We start from the raw sequence: 21709 nt of genomic DNA, 5'->3' as shown, positions 1-21709 counted from the left end.
GACCCTGTCCTGTTGCTGCCAACACCACCTGGCAGAAGGGTTATATGCCCTCCCCAGTCAGCTGAGCATGGCCCTGTTCCAGCCCCACAGGGAGAGCCCCGAGAAAACCTGCTCCTGGTTTGATCAGCTGCATTGGCTAATATGAGCTGGCTCAGTGGGTGGGTGGCTCTGGGAAGGGCCCCCAGCTCTTTTCCCTCCATCTGAGCCCTGGAGCTAGAAGAGGTCGGATGCGTGGACACTTGATGAGGGGCTGAGGAGAGGGGCATGGAGAGGAGCGTGCCAGGGGGCCGTGCCCCGCTCCTATGCTGTCTAGTCTCATCTAATCTCTGCCTACTGCCATGAGGCCGTGCCATCTGCGCACTGCTGGGCCAGGGGGCTGCATGAAGCCCACAGTAGCTGGGCTGAGTGCCCAGTAATGGCCCCACACTGGGATGGCCGGGCTCTTTGCGCCTGGGCCGCACTGCTGGAGGAGTCCAGAAGAAGCTAGGAGGTGGGGGGCCCTGTTATAAACAATTACATCCCGCCCCATTTACCATAAATACCCCAGTGAGAGACGGGCCCTGCCCCTAAGAGCTCACAGCCTCCATAGACAGTGGGTGGAGGGGAAACTGAGGCCTGGAGGTGGCAGGGCCCTGCCCCCACCAATTTCCTACCCAGTTAGTTCCCATGACCTGCAGTCGGCAGCTAACTGATCCACTGTGGCCAGAGCCTGCTCAGGTGCCTCTGAGAGCCGCTGCCTTGGAAACCCCGCAAGGGCCGGGGGCTGTGCCTGCCGGGTACTGTTCCCAGGGCGGTGAGACGCCAGCCTCAGGGCGCCGAGCCCAGCCAGCCTGGATGGAGGGACACACACACACACACACACGAGTGGGGCTGTGGCAAGGATGGGGCCACCCCCGCCCCCGAGAGGATTATTAACAAAAGGGGGTGGGGGTGGGGCTCCGTTTACCGCGAGGAGGCAGCGTAGTGAGTAGCTAAAGCATTGGCCTGGGCCCCCGGAGCCCTGGGTTCTAGCCCCAGCTCTGTCACTGGCCTGCTGGGGAAGGCCCCGCCTCATGCCTTAGTTTCCCCCTGGGGGTAATGGTACTGCCCGGCTTCGAGAGCGACAGATGAAAAGCGTTCCATGTGCTCATTTGATTGGCTCACTGCTGTAGCCCAGGAACACACAGCCTGTTTTCCCCGGCGGGCTCTGCCGCGCCCAGCGAGAGTGCGCACAGCTCAATGGAAAGCGTGCATTTGCGCTCCGACTTCCTTTCTCCCCTGTGTCCATTGGAATCAAATTGTCCCGGGCGAGATTTAAAGCCAACCCCTCTTCCCTGTCTGAGTGGAGCCCCCCCCTTCTCACCGGCTGGGCTTTGGGCAGCTCATTGCACGGACACCAGCTGAGTTTCCAGTGTGCAGCCCATCTGTTAGCTAAGGCCCTCTGAATACCTCATCCAGATGCAAGCCTGGCACAAGCCCCATCTATCCACTGCCTTGCCAGGCCCCTGTTCACACAGTATCTGAGTGTGTCACCCTCAGTCACAGAATTACCCTTGTGCCCCCTGGGAGGTGGGGAAGGAGCAGCCCCATTTCATGAGAGAGGCACCAGATGGATTAAGTGACTTAGCCAAGGTCACCCAGTAGGTCAGTGGCACAGTCGGGCCTAGAACCCAGCTGTCCTGAGACCCAGGCCAGCTTTCCTTCCTCCCCGAGGCCTTTGCAGGTCACCCCCTGCCTGGCCTGGCCTGGCCTGAGAGCAGGAAGGTGCAAACCAAACTCAAGGTGCCTTTTCTCTTTCCCTTGCCCGTGTCTGTTAGCATTGGGCAGGCAGTGAACCAGCGAGCCAGGGCAGGTCTGTAGGGAAACGCCACAGGCAGCGGAGCTTGGCTGTTGTGTCCTCGATTGGGCATCACCAGCAAAGCCAAGCCCTGGGAAGAGGGAAATTTGGGCATTGGTGCCAGCGGTGCGGGAGATTCCTGGAGTCCCCAGCGGTGTTGTGCAGAGCAGGTGAACATTTTCCTCCAAGGCAGCAGCGCGGGGCCAGGCAGGGAACCCGAGACCCAGCCCCCAGTCTGACAGCTTTGAAACGCATTTTTTAAAGTTTGTTTATATATTTTTATATTACAATAGGGTTTATTTTGTTATAATATAACATTAAATTAAAAATACCAATGAACCAAACGCTGAAGCACGGTCATTTCAAAATGAAAAAGTGAAAGGTTCCATTCTGAGAAAGTCAAAATGCTTTGTCAATTCTCTTCTATACACGTCATTGAAATCGACGTTACCGCAGAATGTTTTCATTTTGTCAGATTCACTTTTTCTGATGGTATCAAGTATCAGGGGGTAGCCCTGTTAGTCTGTGTCTACAAAAACAACAAGGAGTCTGGTGGCCCAGGTAAATCTGTTAGTCTTTAAGGTGCTACCAGACTCCTTGTTGTTTTTCTGATGGAAAACGGTTGTCAGAAAATTTTCCACATACTCAGATAGAAGGAGAAAGAAAAGGAAACAAAAATGTTGCCTTGTTATGTTTTAAATCTCATGAAGTTTTAAAGAAATCTCTTAATTTTTGAACACTTGTGGCTAGGGATGCTGAAATGGGCCCATCTCTCCCTATGTGTCTGTGCAGTGCCCAGCCCAATGGGGTCCTGATCTCAGCTGGGGCAAGGCCTGTCGCTCACTGTGTGTCTGTGCAGTACCTGGCCCCTGCTCTCAGCTGGGGCAGGATCTGTCTCTTGCTGTGTGTCTGTGCAGCGCCTGGCACAACAGGGCCCTGATCTTGGGATGTCTAGGGGCCAGTGGAAGGCACATACTACCAGTCACTGTCTGATTCTTCCCTCTCAGTTGCATCCCCCAGTGCTAGAGGAGCTAACCGACTTGAATTACTGAGAGCTAGCGGGAGTATCAGGTTGGCCTGAATTTCCTTCCTGCGCGAGCCGGCTTTGCAACGAGACCTGTGCAGGCCTGACCTGCTGCTTTGTTCTGCGGCTGGAAAGAGTTGGCTCACTGACAGGTGAGCGCTCTGATTTCCTTCCAGGCGGTGCCAGGAACAGAGAGACCTTTGGAGCAGCAGATCACGTGGGGCGTGGGGCGTGGGGCGAGCCTTAAGCCAGCGCCTGCCAGCAGGCAAGGCTCACTGTGCGGCTGCAGCCATGGCTCACATCGCCAAGTCCTTCTACGACCTGAGCGCCACCGACATCCATGGGGAGAAGGTGGATTTCAACAACTTCCGGGGCCGGGTGGTTTTGATTGAGAACGTGGCATCCCTCTGAGGCACGACGGTGCGGGATTACACCCAGCTCAACCAGCTGCAGGCCCGGTACCCGCGGCGGCTGGTCGTGCTGGGCTTCCCTTGCAACCAGTTTGGCTACCAGGTATGTGGCACCTGCATCCCCCCACCCCGTGTCCTCTGCCTCTGCAAAGAGCCCTGGAGGTTGCAGGCCCTGCAGGATCAGCCCCCTCCAGCGTGCTGGGCATGCAGCGGGTGCTGGCTCGGTGCTCGGAGAGCTCCCGCCGGCCAGGGGCTGGGAACAAGAGACGTGTGCGGCCCCGGCTCCTCCTATGGCGTCTCGCCTGGGCACGTGGGATAGGGTCAGAGCCGCCGCTGGGGTAGGAATTGCGTGTGTGGGGGGGATGGCACTGCCCCTCTGGGATGGCCACGCAGCAGCACGGCGACATGGGACCGGTGCCCCCAATCCAGCCCAGAGATCAGTTCCAAAGCCAGGCAGTGACCCAAGGGATCGGCTGCCCACTGCCCTGTTGCTTACACCAGTGATGCTGTGCCATGCACCAGGGTGTGGGCGGGGACACCCTGCCCTTTGATTCTCCCTCCTGCGTGGCACAGGCAGGAATGATTTAAGTAGCCGATGCTGGCCTCAGCTACACCTGTAAGACCCAATGGCCCAGGTGGGTCTGTGCTGAATGGAGCGCATTTTGCACCCTCCTGCCCCAGGCTGGGCTCCCTCCTCCCAGCCTGCCTCCTGCTGTCCGGGCTGGGTGCCCTCCTGCCCACGTAAAGCCTCCTTGGCGACCCCTCAGTGGCAGCCTGAGCACCGCCCAGAGGGGGGGCATTGGAGCAGCTGCACCCTAGAGGTGGCGGAGACGGGCCCCAGTGTGCGAATCTCTCACCTGGCTGCAGCCTGACGGGCAGGGCCCGGGCTGCCCCCACAACCAGAGCAGCGTGAGAGCAGCTAGAGACGGAGCAGGGTGGCTGGGTCCCTTCCAGGGGCCAGGGCAGGGTTCTTGCCTGGAGAACCTTCTTTGCTGCTGGGACCGTACAATCCAGCTGCTGGTCAGGACGTTTCCCCTGCTCCCACCTGGTGGCCCGGCGGGGAGGTCAATGAACAGGGACACAGGACGCCTGGGTTCTCTTCCCAGCCCTGCCACAGCTCTACTGGGTGACCTTCGGCAAGTCACTTCCCTGCCCCGTGCCTCAGTTTCCCCTTTACCTGTGTTGTCTATTCAGACTGTGGGCTCCCTGGGGCAGGGACTAGCGCTCGCTCCGGGTCTGTGCAGCACCTGGCACGAGGGGGGGAGGTGATCTCCGCCAGGGTCAAAGCAGTGCCAGGACAATGCCCCCACCCCAATCTCAGCGGGGATCTGTGCAGCTCAGGACACAACGGGTGGCGAGGGGTGGGGGGGATCTCAGTCACACCCTGAATTCCTCACTGTGTGCTTGCGGGAAGGCAAATAAATGACGGAGTGGCAGAACAGGCCAGTCCAGCGCGGTGGGGGCTGGGACCATCCATGAGTCACTAAGGAGCAGCGGGAGGCGGGGGGACAGGGCTGGGCGGGCTCCAGTCCATCCCTGGACGCCATTGCTCTGTGGCCCGACACGCCCTGTCCTCTCCCCGGCAGGAGAACTGCACCAACGAGGAGATCCTCAACAGCCTGAAATACGTGCGGCCCGGGGCCGGCTTCGAGCCCAACTTCACCCTCTTCCAGAAATGCCAGGTGAACGGGCCGGACGTGCACCCCGTCTTCGCCTACCTGAAGGCCCACCTGCCCACCCCGGCTGACGAGCCCTCCGCCTTGATGGGCGACCCCAAGTTCGTCGTGTGGAGCCCCGTGCGCCGCGACGACCTCTCCTGGAACTTCGAGAAGTTCCTGGTGGGGCCCGAGGGGGAGCCCTTCAAACGCTACAGCCCCAAGTTCCAGACCATTGCCATCGAGCCCGACATCCAGCGCCTTCTCAAGCTAACCAAATAGGGGGGCAGTAATGGGAGTCCGGCTGCAGCGCCCCCTGCTGGAGGGGCACGGCGTCAGCGCTTTACCGGGTGACGGCCCCCTTCTAAACCACACGGGAGGGGGCCCGAAGGGGGTAAAGGCACTGAACGCTCGACCCTCTGGGCACCGGGCACCGCCTGGGGCCAATAAACAAGCCTGAAGGGAGCTGGGTCTCTGTGTATTTTTTACCCCTGCCCCCCGCCATTGCAAAGCCTGGCGCTAGGACAACAGCGTCGGCTGCCTCCCCCTGGCCAGAGCAGGGAGGCCCAGCCATCCCAGGTGACGAGAGGAGACAGCCAGGGCACTTCGGCCCTGGGTCTTGCGCCAGCCTCTGCCGTGTTGGCAGAGGGACCTGAGCCCTTGCTGCTGCAGGGGTGGCAGATGTGGGGGGGACTGGCAGGGCCTGAACGCCCATGGGGGCTGCGCTGGAGGGAGCCCGGCGCAGAGTGGTGGGTGCCCAGGGCAGCGAGCTGGGCAGAGGGCAGGGAGTGAGTGTTAATATTCCTCCTGCCTAAAGGGGCCTCGCCCATTAAAATGGCTGGGAGGGTAGGTGCCCCTCGTGGCAAAGCGGGTTCACAGCTCTTTGTGAGCAAGGGCCCAGAGACGGCAAAGACCTCAGGGCGCTGCGCAACCCGCCCCTCTGCAACATCCCGGGAGCAGCCCAGCTGGGGGCTATGCCCCATGGCAACCCGCCCCTCTGCCGTGCCCCTGGAGCAGCCCAGCCAGGGGCCGTGCCCCATTGCAAGCCCAGCCCGTGTGCTGCCCAGGGAGCAGACCCAGCTGCAGGGGAGGTCGGGGGGCATCCCCGACAGCAAACCCAGCCCCTCTGCAAAGCATCAGGCCAGGTGGGGGCGCTGCGTCCCAAGCCAGGAAGCCCCCTGACAAGTGGCTTGGGGGGGCGGGGGTCAGCCCCACTGCCTCCAACTGCTTCCTGGCCCGCACAGAAATCACTGCAGCAATGTCCTCTGCGGGGGGTGGGACAGACGGACTCTGTCTGCCTTCTCCCCCCCACCCACCCCCACTGGACGGGACCGGGAAGTTACCCCCTCCCATGGGCTCTTCATTCCTCTGCCAGCCTCCTATCTGGCAGGGCACCCCACCCCCGCATCGACAGCTGAGGACCTGCCTTCCAGGAGCACCAGGAGGAGCTGCTTCCCCATGCCACAAGCCCTCACAGGGCCATCGATGAGCTGCTCTGCCACCCGTGGGGCCCATCTGGCCTGCTCTGGGATGGCTGGAACTGCCCGTGGCAGAACCAGTCTATTGCCCAGCCCCCTTTGCCCACCCCAGCCCAAGGATTGGTTCCTCGCTGCAGAATTACAGCCCCAGCCCGGCTGCGTGTGCCGAGCCTCAAAAACACGCCCCGAGTGGGACTGAGGCTACCTGAGGCTGCCGAGAGCCTGAGCCCGTTGCTGGGAGGGAGCTGCCCCGGGCGTGACTGACACAGCGACGCCGCCTGAGGCTACAGAGAACCTGAGGGGCAGATTCCCTGCCCAATTCAGGGGCCTGGGTGGCTCCTGGCTCCAGCTAAGGCAGCTCAACTTGTGTCCCTGCTGCCATGGCCCCATGGTGCTTTGCAGGGGGTAGGTCTGCCCTAGCCACACCCCCTCCCACCTGCCCTGCCTCCAGCCACAGCCCATGGCAGCCAAGGTGGTTCCATGCCTAGCGTGGGAGTCACTGATGGCAGGTTATGCTGGGAGCTGTGGCGTGGTCTAGTGGCTAGAGCACTGGGCTAGGACTCAGAAGACCTGGGTTCCACCCCCAGCTCTGCTGCCAAGTGACAGCCCTGCTTGGTACCTCTGTTTCCCCACCCTTTGCCTTCAGCGTGAGCCCTATGGGGAAAACAGCATCTCCAGCTGTGTACCTGCAGCACCTGGCGCAACAGGGCCTCTGGGCATGATCATACTAGTGATGACTCTCGGGGGGGAGGGATCGCTCAGCGGTTTGAGCGTTGGCCTGCTAAACCCAGGGTTGTGAGTTCAATCCTTGGTCACTCTTCTGACCCCTCTCCAGGCAATCCCTGGCGCTGCCACTGGGTGACCTTTGACAAGTCACTTTCCTGCTTGTAATAATGGTGGTGGTGGTGTGTGTGTGTGTGTGTTGCTTCTTGAGACTCCTCCGTACAGTGCCTGGAGATGGCTGGCGGAAAAGCCCCAGCAAGGCGCTCCGTATGAAAGCCAAGCGAAAGCACCCAGCTAGTCACAGAAGCACTGGCAGCTCGAGTGCAGGGTGCTCCCAGGGCAGGGCCCTCCTGTGAGGCAGCCCAGAAACGCCCGGCCTTGGCCGCCCCTCAGGGTGCGGGGCCAGAGGAGGCTGCACTGCTGTGCCTTCACTTCCTCTGCAGGGGTCGGCATGGCTCTCACCACAGCGGCAGGGAGCCACCTGGGTCTAACGCTGTGGATCCACGTGGCTTCCTTCTGTGACACATCACCCATTTCACTGCCCGCCCCCGCTTGCCGGGCTGGAACAGGTGTGGGCACCTCACTCAGCAGAGCCCCTGTCCCAGGGGGCACAGGAAACAGCCCAGCGAGCCCTGCGCAGTCCTTCATGAACGACTGCCCCGGGCAAACCCTCCCAGGAATTTCATTCCGTCTAGCCCAGAACCTGCCCTAGGAGCAATCAGGATTCTGCGGCAGGGCCAGCACTGTTCACACGGGGCCACAGGGCGCTGGGCTCCCAGCAGCACCGCAGACAGACACATCCATAGCACCCCGTGTTGGCGAGGCTGCAGACAGCAAACACTGCAATCGACAGGCCCCGCTATTTGCCCCACCGGTGAGCGGGACAACAGGCAGCAGAAGGGCTGACTCACCGCAGGGCCCCACCAGAGCCCGGGGCGGGGGGAGGAAGTGGGTTATAAAGGAGAGCAGGCCTCTGCTGGGATGAGCCAGTTCCTGGAGAAATCCCCGCTCCCCCAGGGCCAGGCTGGCTGCAGGTGGCACGGTGAGGCTGCAGCAGCACCAGGCAACGATGGGGGCCCCACCGTGCTCGACACAGGACAGACGCCTCTGAAGACACCGCCAGTGCCCCAAAGCACTCCCAGTTTATTGCCCACCCGTGCACACGAACAACTTGTCAGCTGTGCTCTTCTCCTGCAGGGGACCACCACCCTGCAGCCGGTCACCTCCAGGGGAGCCAGCAGCACCGGATGCCCCCCGGCGAAGGCTGGCCAGGAGATCCGGAGCCACCTTCCCCTTCCATTCTGAGGGAGACTACAGGTCCTTGCTTGTTAGCCCAAACAGCCTGGCCCCAGCTGCTGACAAGTCTCCCGATATGGCTCTAACCTGGGCCCGGTTTGGGTGGGGGAGGATTGCGAGTGACCGCAGCACAGCTGAGACAGGGACAGCTGGGCGGACAGCAGGTGTACCAGCCTCCAGACTCCTATGGGGGGCACGCTGGGGTGCCTCACGGGGCTCTGCTACTGTCAGCCGGCTCTGATTTCATTAGAAAATATAGATCCACGCAGTGCCCCTGCGCGTCGGCTGTAAAATTACTTTCCGGGGGTGGGGTGGAGGATCCCAGGCCGGGCAGGTTTGTGCCAAGGACCGACCCACTCCCTGCCCCTCAGCATGCACCAGTCCTCCAGGCAGCCCAGCTTACACCCCCCCTCCCCGCTCATTCCTCCAGGCAGGAGCCAGGGGCCTGAGCCTCTGTGATGCAGAGTCTGGGGAGGAGCGGCGGGCCGGACTGTGGGGCGACTCACGTTCACAACACAGGGCACGTGTTTAATGACTGTAACCCGCCATCGCTCTGCCAACGGCCTGGCGAGGCTGGACGCAAACCGGCCCCGCGGCGGCGGCCGAAGCTTCAGAACAAGGGGGCCGCCTGGCGAGGGTCGTCGGGCAGGATGCTGATGGAGTCCTCGGCCCTGCCGCACAGCAGGCACAGCATGGTGTACTCCTGCAACGAGACAGAGGGCGCTCACGCGGGGGCCAGGAGGCGCTCGCTTCCGGATGCAGGGCTGGGAATCCAGGCTGTGACGCTCCTTTGTCCCGGGGGTGTGTGTGTGTGTGAGAGAGAGAGAGAGATGGGGTATGCACCTACAACCTGGCCGAGAGAGAGAGAGAGATGGGGTATGCACCTACACCCTGGCCAAGATTCAGGCCTGGCGGGAGGAGCTAAAAGGGGGACAGCCCAGCTGTGGGGGTGGGGGAAGCCGATCTCCAGCTCTCACTGGGTGCAGGTCAGGGCCTCCCTGAGGGAAGGGGGGTTGGGCCTGAAGCTGGGAGCCCAGGCAAGTGTTAACAAGAAAAGGGACCCTGAGTAGAATGGGCATCTAGCCCCGGCCAACCCTCCTTTCTGAGTTCCTTGTATTTGTTTTGCAACTTGGCTACCCCCGCAGGGGCAGAGCTTTGGTGTGATTTAGCTGGAGGGCCGAGCCACCACAGCACCAGACCATACCGGAGATGGCGCTGACCCGTGAAGACCTGGAGGGAAACTGAGGCCAGAGGAGTAGTGCCACAGTGGGCCACAGATGCCAGCCCTGCCACGTGGCGACACAGCGTTCAGTCCCTTCCAATGCGGCCCAGCAGGGCGCCCAGCCGAGAGTCATGCTGGAGAGGGACTCACGCAGGCTGGCCTGAGAGGTCACGGCAGGAGAGCCAGACACGGACGGGGCACCTGGCCCTGAGTGAGGGCAAGCTTCGAAAGGCCTCGCTGGCAACCAGACCCACAGGGCCAGGGCCGGATTGCTCCCTCTCGGACAGTCATTGGGGTAGTCGCTCATTCAAACATCCCAAGAGCTGGGGCATCCACGGCTCCCCCAGGGAGACTAGTCCACAGCTCGGGGTCAGCCCAGCGGGCTGTCTCCATCCTCCCTTCATCAGCACTGTCCTCACTCTACAAACCAAACCACCAGCCCTCCCCCGCAGAGCCAGGCAGGCAGAGGAGCTGCACATTCGCTGTGCATCCTGCGTCAGCGCCGAGCAAGATCAGGGCTCCGTCCCACCCCGCCCCAGCGAGGGGGATGGGTTAACACAATCAGGGCATGCAGAGCGCCCGCCAGCCTGCGCGCAGCTACTGACCGGGGCTCTGGGGACGGAAGCGAGCAGGAAAAGGGACCTGCCCTTGGACATTTCAAGGCCAGAAGGGACTGTTCTGCCCAGCTAGTCTGGCCTCCTGTATAAGCCAGGCCAGAGAGCCTCCCGCGACTCCTGCGTCCAGACCAGAACTCCGCTCTGAGCCAGAGCCGAGCTTGAGAGAGACAATCCAGCCTGGACTTACAAACGCCATGTGCAAGGCCGCCCAGAGGATTCAGTGGGTCTGGGGGAAAGTGGGGGAGCTGCGGTGCTTGTACTCACCTGGCGGCGGTCCGGGTCTTGGGCAGCATTTTGGCGGCGGGGGGCCCTTCAGTCGCTCCACGTCTTCGGCAGCACTGAAGGGCCTGCCGCCGAAATGCCGCCGAAGTCCTGGAGCGACTGAAGGGCCTCCCACCGCCAAAATGCCACCAAAGACCCGGAGCGACTGAAGGGCCCCCCACCGCCAAAATGCCGCCGAAGACCCGGAGCGACTGAAGGGCCCCCCACCGCCAAAATGCTGCCAAAGACCCAGACCGCTGCCGGGCCAGGGCTCGCGGGGTCCGGAGCCTTTTGCCCCACTTGCCCCCCCCTCCCCAGATGGCCCTGGCCATGTGACAGAGAACTTGCCCCGTCCCTAGGTCAGTGGTTCTGATGGTTAATGTCCCTCCCTGTTAAACATTGGCACCTTATCTCTACTCTCAATGTGCCTCCCTTCAGCTCCTAGCCCCGGATCTCGCTCGGCCAGTCTCTGGTAGGTCACAGAGCCCTCTGCTAGCAGAAATCTCTTCCCTGGAAGTGTGATCCAGTCACCTCTCAGCCTTCTCTTGGCTAAACTGAACAGATTGGGCTCCTTAAGTCTCTCGCTAGAAGGCAGGTTGTTCAGAACTCGACTCCTCCTCTTAGCTCTCTTCTGAGCCCTGTCCCCTTTGTAACATCCTTCGTGCAGGGTGGGCACCAGCACTGGGCAGTCTCCAGCGCCAAAGAGGTCACATCACCTCCTTACTCGTGTTGGACATTCCCGAGCTCGCCTGACGAAGGATCACGCACACCCCCTCGGCTGCGGCACTGCGGTGAGACTCAGACACCTGGTTTGCACCAGGAGTGCGAAGGCTTTTCAGTCGCCGCTTTCCAGGATGCAGGTCCCCATCCCATAGGTGCGACCTGCACTCCTTGACCCTAGTCGTCTGATCTTGCATTTGGCTGCATTACAACCCACGCTGCTCAGGTGAGCCCCCTTGCCAAGACCTGGTGCAGAAAGCAGGGTTTGCTCACAGATTTCTGGTTCAAATCGTTACAGGACTGCAGGTCTTGCCTCCCAAATCATTAAATATGGACCAGAAAATCTGATAAGATGCTTCCTTAATGAAGATGTCAGGATTAAAAGCTTAAGGAATGTAACTAGCTCTGTTTTCCTTTTCCCTAACCCCACTCCTCCTAGTTATACCTCCTGGGACATGAAACAGGGTATCTGACTGATGGAGTCTGTCCGCCCCACCCCCAGCAGACGTGCATGGTAACTTTTCAACGCCCTCCTCTGCTTCACACGGGTAGCGCCCTGAAGCCCACAGCTGCATTTCCCCAATGGGTGCTCACACTTTCACCAGGCGCTGCAGACTGCTAGTCTTACTCTCTGGGACCAACAGGCTGTCCCATCCCGCCCCGGGCAATGCAGGTACAACCACCGCAAGGCGGGAAGGGAAAGGCTGCTGGAGTTTTTCGCACTACAGACTGCAAACCGCGGGCCTTGTTTTCACTCATCCAACGCCAGTTTCAAAAGGAGTCAGACTCGCTCCCACCCCCAGACACTGGCACTGCCCAACGCCGATATCAGACGAGAGCTCCTGAGATGGACCGGCAGAGAAGCCTCCAGGTAGTCAGGGCCTGGCAGTGCAAGGCCTGTGGCTAGCAGCAGCCTCCAGGGGGCGGCCACTGAAAACACGTCCCTCCAAGCCCGCTAGCTCCCTCTGGTGGTTACAAGGAGCATATGACACCCGGAATGGGAGCACACTCCGGCAACTGCAGGTTTGGAACAGAAAGGCGGTAAACTTCAGCTTGCAGAGGCATCAGTTTAGGAACCTCAGACCCAGAGCAGCTCCATCAGCCCTCCCCTGCTTTGCCCCCCTGAGAGGGCAGCTTGGAGGTGTGGCTAATGCATGCTCGTATCTCAGAGCGTCTCGGAACTGTCCCGCAGCTCTGGTTGGTGGACTATGCCCAACGCTGGTCTTTCAAGCCAATCCATTGCAAAACTCTAATCTGGCTCCCTTTGTTGCTCTGAAGCCGTGCTGGCTGTCAGGGTGTGATCCAGGGTCTGCCAGAGAACTCCCCCCCCAACTCCCCATCTGCTTCCACCGGCCTTGTCATCTCACCTACGGCTCTGCAGGCAGGTCTGATAAAACCCAGCTGCCGAGGTAGAGGGAGAACACAACTAGCAAGGTCAGGGATCGGGCCACACCCATCCTGCCAGAGGCTCGGGGGCCTGGGTCTGCCTCCTAGGTTGGACCGGGGCTGAAGAGCCCTGTGGACCTTCCTGTGCAGAAGAAATTAACAGCTGTGGTTCTTCCAGCAATTGTCCCATGGCCTTGCTGTGTGTCTGCTTTAAAACACTGATTCAGCAGGGTCCTGCGCACCCTCAGCGCTGCAGCGCTTCATGTGGGGTGGAAGGTACTCAGCCCTGCACCCCACGGCATCGGGTCCTAAAGCACTCAGGCTGGAATTCTCTACGGAACCTAAGGGAGTTAGAACCCCAAGTCCTATTAAAAGTCAATGGGAAGTGCTTTTGAAAATGACCCCCTCCCAAACCCCATTGACTTGTGCTCCTAAGTCGAGGTGCTTTTCAAAATGCCAACCTAAAGCCAGAGCTGTAGGCAATCATGCTAAATGAGAGGTTCTCGAACTGGGCGTCGGGACCCGTCGGGGGTCGTGAGGTTGTTACATGGAGGGTCATGAGCTGTCAGTCGCCATCCCTTTAAACTCCACTTCTCCTCCAGCATTTATAATAGTGTTAAATATAAAAAGTGGGGGGGGGGGGGGGTCGCACTCAGAGGCCTGCTGTGTGAAAGGGGTCACCAATGCAAAAGTTTGAGAACTACTGCGCTAAATGCTACATCCAGGCACGGGAGCCAGGCTCCGCTTGTGCATACAGAATCTCAACCCTCGTGTTGCATGGACGTCCCCTTTCCTGATCCGACAGTGTCAGATCGGCCCAAAGTGTTGGGAGCTGGAGAGACGCTAATCAGCGGGATGCACCCGTCACCTACCTCGGGCACCATGCCCAGCAGGTGGAAGTGCGGCTGTGGCAGCTTGGAATCCACAGCTGGGAAGTCAAGCCACGTTTTACAGTGAAGCTGGCCCTACAAAAGCACAGCGGGTTTGGCAGTGACTTGAATCCCTCCCCTAGCTGAAGCAGTAGACGGGCTGCTCAGGACACAATCCCACACGTACTGTGGCAACAGTAGCCTGCAGAACCCAAGAGCACCTCCAGATGGAAACCCACAGAGCAGAACTTTCTACTCCGGCCGCTGGGGTTCCTTGTGCTTCCGTGACAGCACTCCCAGGGCTTTCCAAGTCTCAGGGCGTTCGTATGAAGGAATAAAGGAGTGCGTATTTGTGATCTGTGTATGTGCACGTGTGATGAAGTGGAATTTTCGGTGACATTTTTATGCCCCCTATGCGTGCCTCAGTTTCCCCTACATTTTGCATAGCAATCCAGTAGGGAAAAAGGACTGTTTGTTCTCAGGGCAGGCTTGAGAGACAGAGGCATGAATGGCATCTAGCTGTCTGAGCCTGAATGGGTCGTTAAAAAGGACTGGCTGAGGCTCACCCCATATCAATGAAGAATCCAAGACGACAATGGGAAAGCCAACCACCAGGACACGGACACCTAGCAGCCTGTGCCCCAGAGGGGGATGGATTCTCCCACCGCTCAGCAGGGAGGCTGAGCAAACCCCCCAGCTGGAGAACAAAGGGCTGGGAAGGTGGGGTTAGGAGCTGGCTGTGGGAAGGAGTCGGGGCTCTCCCCTGGGAACTGACCACGGAGGTCAGACTGAGGCAGAGCCTGAACAGAGGTGTTCACCGCAGCTTGGCTGGGCTCTGGGCGGAGCAGGACGGACTTGGGCCGGGCTTTAACCTTCATTTCTCTGTGCTCACCTACGGCCCTCCTGTGCTGTGCGACAGCTGACTGCTGAACCCGGCTGTTTTGACACTGAGTGTCACTGCAAATACTGCGGAGGTGCATGGTCCCTGAAGAGGGGACACGTCTCTCCCAGGGGTCTGGCTCAGTGGGACTTGCTGGGCAGAGCTCAGGGTGTGAAGCAGGAGGGCTGGAGCTGCCAAGGTGCAGCCAAAGGAGGCGGTGAAGCCGGCTGGCCCGCGCTGCAGGAAGAGTGAGACCCCTGGGGGTCCAGCACACTGAAGGGCTGGTTCCAAAGCTGGGGGCGTAGCCATAGGTGCCAACTTTTCCCGGGGCCGGTGGGTGCTGGCCCCCGGCCCCGCCCTGACTCTACCCCTGCCCCGCCCCCATTCCAACCCCTTCCTCAAAGTCCCCACCCCAACTCCGCCCCCTCCCTGCCCCTATTGGACTCCTTCCCCAAATCCCCACCCCCAGCCCTTCCCAGAGCGGGCTGTGTTCCCCCTCCTCCCTCCCAGCGCTTGCTGCCATGAAACAACTGTTTTGCGGCGGCAAGCGCCGGGAGCTAGGGGGAGAAGCGGGGCCGCGGCGCGCTCAGGGGAGGTGGTGGAGCGGAGGTGAGCTGGGGCGGGGAGCTGCTGGTGGGTGCAGAGCACCCATCGACTTTTCCCCGTGGGTGCTCCAGCCCCGGAGCACCCCGGAGTCGGCGCCTCCGGCCGTAGCACTGACCCTGGGGCTCCATGACAGCATGTAAGACAACATACCTGGTAATCATCCACCACGCTGAATGTATATTCGTGCCTGGCTATCATGTGATGACAGTTCTTACACACATCTGGAACAAAAACCAGAGATTCACAAGGATCGCCTCCTTGGAGGGAGACCTCACTTTCCACAACCTGGGGGTGGGGGAATCGCACTGATCTGAGATCAAGGACCTGCTATCCTGTGTCAATGACAAAAAGTCCTCCTGGTCCAAGAGGGCAGCCAAATATCTTTGGATCCCCCTGGCTAGATCCCCCCCAGTTTTCTAATACATTTTGTGGATTCACCAAAGCAATTCAAAAATTTGTATTTCACAGCCCCACAAATGCCTGGAGAATTTGTTTTACTACATAAGGTTTCACCTTCGCTGTACGGGCTAGGGCCATTTTTGGCTGGGAGCAGGGCAAATAGTTCAAAAGTAGTCAACTTTTCTAACCACCGGAGCCTGGGCATTGAACAGAAAAGGAGACCTTTCACTTCCTGATATTCCCCGAAGCAGCACGCTCATTGGGTCCTCTACACCACAACCTGTAATCACTGGGGAAACCTGTATAAACTCAGGGGACTAATGGAAACATGCCACCTTTAACCATTCCCAACTTAGCTCCTGTGTCAACCTACAAAGCATATTTATTTAATCTATTCACGCTCGAGCGCAATTCCGGCTCTGACCCTGCAATTGGCTGGAGCGCCACCAAAGTCATTAACTTGGCTGTTTAAATCCTGCAGAAATTGTTTCCAGCTTGTGGTTATTTGTAGGCCTCTGTGAAATGAGTTGAGGGGCATAAGATAAGCTCCCACGTTGCAAAAGCCACCTGCACTTCAGTCTCAGCAGGGAGGCCAAGGCGCCGAATGGGCTAGGGCAAATGATTCTTGTAGCCCTGCAGATGGTTGCCTGGTGGTCGGGGGCCAGGCAGGGGATGAGGGAGAAGTCTGGACTGGCACTGGATTTTAGAATCCAGGGGGGTCAATCTAGGCCCTTCCACGAGCACCAATGCAGATGGAAATGATCCGTTCACTCCAAAGAGTGTAAATGGAACATACACGAACAAATGCCAAGCTGAGAACTCTTTCCTGCATTTTAAAAAAGAGACAGTGATACTGACAATCAAACACAACCCCATTCTCTCCACATCCCTTCAGTCCTCTTTCCTCACATTTTACCTGGCTTTAAAAAAAAAAATCGACGCTCACGTGGCAAGCAGGAGGTTTACTCTGGTGATTAGGGAGAGCTAAGCTATCAATTGCTGGAGAATTTCGGCTCTAAAAACAAAACAATAACCTGGCATGGTTGCAAAACGTGAACAGATACAGAGCTGCTTCCCTGAGTTTGCAGGCCAGTTAGCTCCAGTTCCTCTGTTGCTGTGAGCAGCCCTAGATCGACATTCACAAGACTCTGGTCAGTTTCACAGCGGCTGTTCACAACACTATGAGTATCAGTGAAGCATTTCAGGCAGGGCTTCTTGGGGGCAGTGGGCAGCAGCAGAGGCAGGCACTGGAGCTAATCACAGGTGAGGATGACACACAAACAGAGGCAGGGGAGAGATTCTGGACACCAGCCCTGTCTCAGCAGCGCAGCGGAGAGGTTGGGGGGGGAGGGGGGAGCGTTCAGCAGCAGACACTCCTCCAGCACTGGAGTAGGGAGGGGAGCTCCAGCCTCAGGCCCGGATTCTGGGAACAGTTAGGCACATGCTTACGTAGCTGTAGCCATACCACACAGGTTTAGTACTGCAGTAACTAGGTTAGCTAGGGGATGTGATTTCTTTTAAACCAACATAGTTATACTGATACAACCCCTCATGTAGACAGTTATACCAGAATAGATCTTTCCCCTTCCCAGAGAGATGCTGTATACTGGTATAAGCACCTTTGTACTGGTATATCTGCATCCATGCTAGGGGGTTGTGCCATATTCATAGATTCCTAGCTTAAGGCCAGGTGGGACCATTAGATCATCTCATCTGACCTCCTGTATAGCCCAGGACAGAGAATTTCGCTCAGTTCTCTCTGGACTGAGCCCAGTAACTTGCGTTTGGCTAAAGCAGATCTTCCCGAAAGGCCTCCAGTCTGGATCTGAAGCCTTTGAGAGGGAGCTGCGACCCCTTCCCTTGGCTCCTCCGATGGGCATGGTTAGAAACCTGGGCCTTCTTGGTAATTTTGAATTTGTCTGGCTTTAACCCCCAGCGACTGGTACAGGAACCCCACTGGGATCATTTAAACCGTACAACTTTTGTGGGTAGACAAGGCCTGAGACACTTTCCAGCCAGGGACTTATGTGAAAGCGGCACACATGAGGAAGGTCACAGGATAGCAGCAAAGTAAAAATTTCAGCAACCTTTTCCTTCCCCACAGCTGGGGACCTGGGTCACTGCCTTAGATCTCTTTAGGGAGCTCCAGCCATCTTTCCTACTACCCTCTGGCTAAGAGATGCCTGGGAACTTTTTCCAAGTCAAGTACTAAACTCTATCCCTCCCCACAACAGGTACACCTCTACCTCGATATAACGATGTCCTCGGGAGCCAAAAAATCTTACTGCGTTATAGGTGAAACCGCGTTATATTGAACTTGCTTTGATCCACCGGAGTGTGCAGCCCCCCCCCGGAGCGCTGCTTTACCGCGTTATATCCGAATTCGTGTTATATCGGGTTGCGTTATATCAAGGTAGCAGTGTATAATAATAAGCAAACATGAACCTGTGGCTCCGTGCACACTCAATGGAGGGGACAAACAAGGGGAACGCCTTACGGTCATAAGTGATGATTTCTTCTCCATCCTCCTCCTCCGTTGCTCTGTTTGCGATCAGCACAAAGTCCCTCTTGTTGCACTCCACACACCCCACGTAGTTGAGCAGGAAAGATCCGTTCTCCAGGCAGGTGTTACCCTACAGTATTGAGAGGAAACCTATCCACCTCCGTTCCTATGCTATTGTCAAACACCCATCCCCGCCCCTTCAATTTGTCCCAACGTTGTATTTAGTGGAAATTATTGACAGCACACGCAAGGGCTAGGACAGTGGTCCCCAAACTGTGGGGCGCGCCCCCCTGCTCCAGGAAGTATGTGGGAGTTTGGGAGGCAAATTGTTCACCAGCTGCTAACTGACACAGCAGAGTTTCCCTGCAGGCCCCTGAGCAGGAATCACAGAATATGAGGGTTGGAAGGGACCTCAGGATGTCATCTAGTCCAACCCCCTGCTCAAAGCAGGACCAATCCCCAACTAAACCCCCAAATCCCTAAATGGCCCCCTCAAGGATTGAACTCACAACCCTGGGTTTCGCAGGCCAATGCTCAAACCACTGAGGAACAAAGGGAAGGGTGACAATACTGCAGTCTTAGCAAAATTTGGTACTCAGGAGGCAATGACCTGGGACCAGCCAGCTTGTGTAAAAGTTAATGGTTTACTTTTTTTTTTATGTACCTAAAAAAAGTGTTGGGGGGCGGGGGGGAGGAAGGGAAGTGTTGCAGTGATCCCGGAAGGATAGTGTTCAGAGCCAAGAGCAGGAAAGCATCAATTGAGCAAGAAAGCCATCGGTGACTTCAGAATGCCCCGTAACATGGAGCCATCCCACCAGAGTGTCTTGGAGCCACCCATGTTCCATGTCTAACAAATCACATCTACGCAAACGTTCCTGGCAGGCAGATGCTGCTGGCTGATTCAGCTTCCCTTCCCTGACTGGCACAGGGATCCCGCTCTGACGGGAAATGCTTTGGCGTTTGTACCCAGTACTAGACTGGTACATTCAATGAGTCTGGAATAACAGAGGGGATTGGGGAGAGGTAAGAATCACAGAATATCAGGGTTGGAAGGGACCTCAGGATGTCATCTAGTCCAACCCCCTGCTCAAAGCAGGACCAATCCCCAGACAGATTTTTGCCCCAGATCCCTAAATGGCCCCCTCAAGAACACAGAGGTAAACAAGAACATCTGAAATGTCACCCCAGAGTCAGTGGGACATCTAGTCCAGTAACACATACTTCAGAGAAAAGTGCAAGGAAGCCACCAGTAGCCAATTCGGGAATAACCTTCCCCTGAGTGGAGTTTCATGATAACCCAGTCAGTTAGTGACAGGCTTATGCCTTGAAACATGAGGGCTTATATCCCTCATGGGCAGGTCACGTCAATCTCCTTGCCTGAGTTTCCCCAACTGTAAAATTGGGGTAATGATATTGACCTGCTTTGAGATCTATGGCTGAAAAGCCCTATACCTGAATGGAGGTTGTTCGTAACCCTGAACAAAACATTAGGATTGTTCTTTCAAAGGTTAACAAATGATCATTGTCTTCATACAGCTTTGAATATTTACTATGCAGAAGAAAAATGCTGCTTTCCCTTTATAGTGTTAGTAGTTTACATTTAACACAGTACTGTACTGTATTTGCTTTTTTGTTGTTGTCTCTGCTGCTGCTGCCTGATTGTGTACTTCTGGTTCCAAACGAGGTGCGCGGTGGACTGGTCAGTTTGTAAGTCTGAGGTTCTACTGTAACTTCGTATGAGCTCATTAGCCATGTGTCTAATTCTCTGAATTCCTCTAAGCTCTTGGTCTCAGCAATACTTTGTTGCAATGAGTTCCACAGGTTTTTACAAAGCATAATTATTTCCTTTTATAATTTTAAATGTATTGTATTTCAACTCCATTGAATGTTCCTTTGTTCTTGTGTTACTTACTACAAAGAAGGCCGTGACTTGCCTTCTCTTATTGTTAATATTTTTGCATATCTCGATTGTGTTCCCTCTTATTTAACTCCTCGCTAAACTGTCCCATCTTTTCAGTCTCTTCTCACAGATAAGTCTTTCTATGCCCCCATTGTTTTTGTTACCATCTCAGTACGCTGTTCTTTCTGCTCTATCTTTTTCAAGATAACACTATCCCAGAGGCAGTGGCATGGCTGGTTTATGTACCGGCATTGCATTGTCTGCAGTATTATGTCCTATCCCTTAGGCAGCTTCACATTGCCTTTGCCCTCTGCTACGACATGGGCAGAAGTTTGCGTCAGGCCATGCAGGGACATCAGAATCCTGACACCTGGCAGGTCCAGGCAAGGGAGGGATTTTCAGAAGTGCCTGGCGTTGGCCTGGGTCTGCACTCATTAAAATCACAAGGAGTTTTACCAGTGACTTTGGTGGGAGTAGTTAGGCTTGAAAACCGCACCCTTAAAACCCCGCAGAGAGCAGGACTACCCCCCACACAGGGTGCATCCAGAGGTGCTGGAACTAGGGGTGCTGCCACACCCCCTGGCTTGAAGTGGTTTCCATCACATACAGGGCTTACAATTCGGTTCAATGGCTCTCAGCATCCCCAGTATACAAACTGTTCCAGCAGCACCCCTGGGTGCATCTGGGTGCCAAAGGTACCCGGGGCAGCCTCTAGCCACCCTGGCCGGGGGGGGGGGGGGAGCACACTCTACAGAGGGAGATGGGAGCAACTCATCCTAAGTATCAAGTCAGAAACAGAACCCAGGAGTCCTGGCTCCAGCCTCCACCCCCCGCCCAGAGCTGGGGAGAGAACCCAGGAGTCCAGGCTCCAGCCCCCCCAGCTTTAACCCCCCACCCTCCACCCAGAGCTGGGGAGAGAACCCAGGAGTCCGGGCTCCAGCCCCCCCTGCTCTAACCCACCAGCCCCCGCCCAGAGCTGGGGAGAGAACCCAGGAGTCCGGGCTCCCAGCCCCCCCTGCTCTAACCCACCAGCCCCTGCCCAGAGCTGGGGAGAGAACCCAGGAGTCCTGGCTCCAGCCCAGAGCTGGGGAGAGAACCCAGGAGTCCGGGCTCCCAGCCCCCCCTGCTCTAACCCACCAGCCCCCGCCCAGAGCTGGGGAGAGAACCCAGGAGTCCGGGCTCCCAGCCCCCGCCCAGAGCTGGGGAGAGAACCCAGGCGTCCCGGCTCCGGCTCCAGCCCCCGCTCCCGGGTGGGGACCCAGGGGCGGGGCGGGGCGGGACCAGGCCCCGCCCCCCCTTACCCGGGACGGGTACTCGGTCTCCACGCAGCCCCCGCACATGACGACGCCGCGGCCACCGCCTCTTCCGGCTTCCAGGAGTATCGCGTCTCGCGAGAGCTGCCAGTCCCGCCCCGCGCGCCCGGGAGGGTTTAGGGGCGGGGCCTGGGAGGAGCCGGGAGGCTGGGTGGGCGGGGCCTGGGGGTGTGGGCGGGGCCTGAAGGGTCGGAACTGGGCTCTGGAGAGTCGCTTAGGACCTAGGGTGGGGTCTGAGGAGAGCAGGGTGGGGTCTGGAGGAGTGGGGGCGTTGCCTGTGGATGAGTAGGCGTGGCCTATGGGGAGTGGGGCGTGGCCTGCAGGGTCAGGGTGGGGGGGTCTATTGGGAATGGGGCATGGCTTATGGGTAGTGGGATGTGGCCTGTGGGGCCAGGCCAGGGTGGGGCAAGGGGGGGAGGTGTTAGGCAGCTGGGTGGGGGTTGTAGCTTGTCTGAAGCAGGGCTTTCAGGTGTGTGTCTCTCTGTGCGTGTTTAACGGACTGTGAAGACATATGGGATGTGTGGAGAGCTGCAGCAGGAGGGGCTCTGCCATGCCAGCGCCAGTGACCCATAACCCCTTCCCTGCCCCGATCCCTGCTTTTGTTCTTTTAACAGCAGCCCCAGCCCCAGCC

At 58.0% G+C, this 21709-nt stretch overlaps 2 protein-coding genes across 3 annotated transcripts; one reads left to right on the top strand and one right to left on the bottom strand.

Moving 5' to 3' along the window:
* Positions 1 to 2965: 2965 nt before the first annotated feature.
* GPX2 (glutathione peroxidase 2) lies at positions 2966 to 5370 on the top strand. Its single transcript, XM_008171692.4, has 2 exons — positions 2966 to 3353; positions 4837 to 5370. Exons 1-2 carry the CDS (start codon positions 3132 to 3134, stop codon positions 5185 to 5187), a joined length of 573 nt encoding a protein of 190 aa, XP_008169914.2. The 5' UTR covers positions 2966 to 3131; the 3' UTR covers positions 5188 to 5370.
* A 1939-nt stretch (positions 5371 to 7309) lies between these two features.
* Positions 7310 to 21224, bottom strand: CHURC1 (churchill domain containing 1). Of its 2 annotated transcripts, XM_065594542.1 has the most exons (4): positions 21067 to 21224; positions 17860 to 17995; positions 15114 to 15184; positions 7310 to 9105 (listed from the first exon to the last, which is right to left on the bottom strand). In XM_065594542.1, the coding sequence occupies exons 1-4, from the start codon at positions 21103 to 21105 to the stop codon at positions 9013 to 9015; spliced, it is 339 nt and encodes a 112-aa protein (XP_065450614.1). In that variant the 5' UTR covers positions 21106 to 21224; the 3' UTR covers positions 7310 to 9012. The 2 variants fall into 2 exon arrangements, with proteins under 2 accessions (XP_065450614.1, XP_065450613.1); XM_065594541.1 differs by lacking the exon at positions 15114 to 15184.
* Positions 21225 to 21709: the final 485 nt, after the last annotated feature.

Source organism: Chrysemys picta, chromosome 4, assembly GCF_011386835.1.
Source record: "Chrysemys picta bellii isolate R12L10 chromosome 4, ASM1138683v2, whole genome shotgun sequence".
NCBI lineage: Eukaryota > Metazoa > Chordata > Testudines > Emydidae > Chrysemys > Chrysemys picta.
The sequence above is the reverse complement of the archived record's forward strand: the minus strand, read 5'-3'. Positions and strand labels throughout refer to the sequence as shown.

What these genes read in the sequence shown, in the direction of transcription:
- CHURC1 (XM_065594541.1), bottom strand. Translation starts at nt 21,105, where the DNA reads ATGTGCGGGGGCTGCGTGGAGACCGAGTACCCGTCCCGG. An exon ending in AGACCGAGTACCCGTCCCGG is followed by an intron (nt 17,996 to 21,066) that starts GTAAGGGGGGGC and finishes TCAATACTGTAG; the next exon opens with GGTAACACCTGCCTGGAGAA. An exon ending in AGAAATCATCACTTATGACC is followed by an intron (nt 9,106 to 17,859) that starts GTAAGGCGTTCC and finishes GTCTCGTTGCAG; the next exon opens with GAGTACACCATGCTGTGCCT.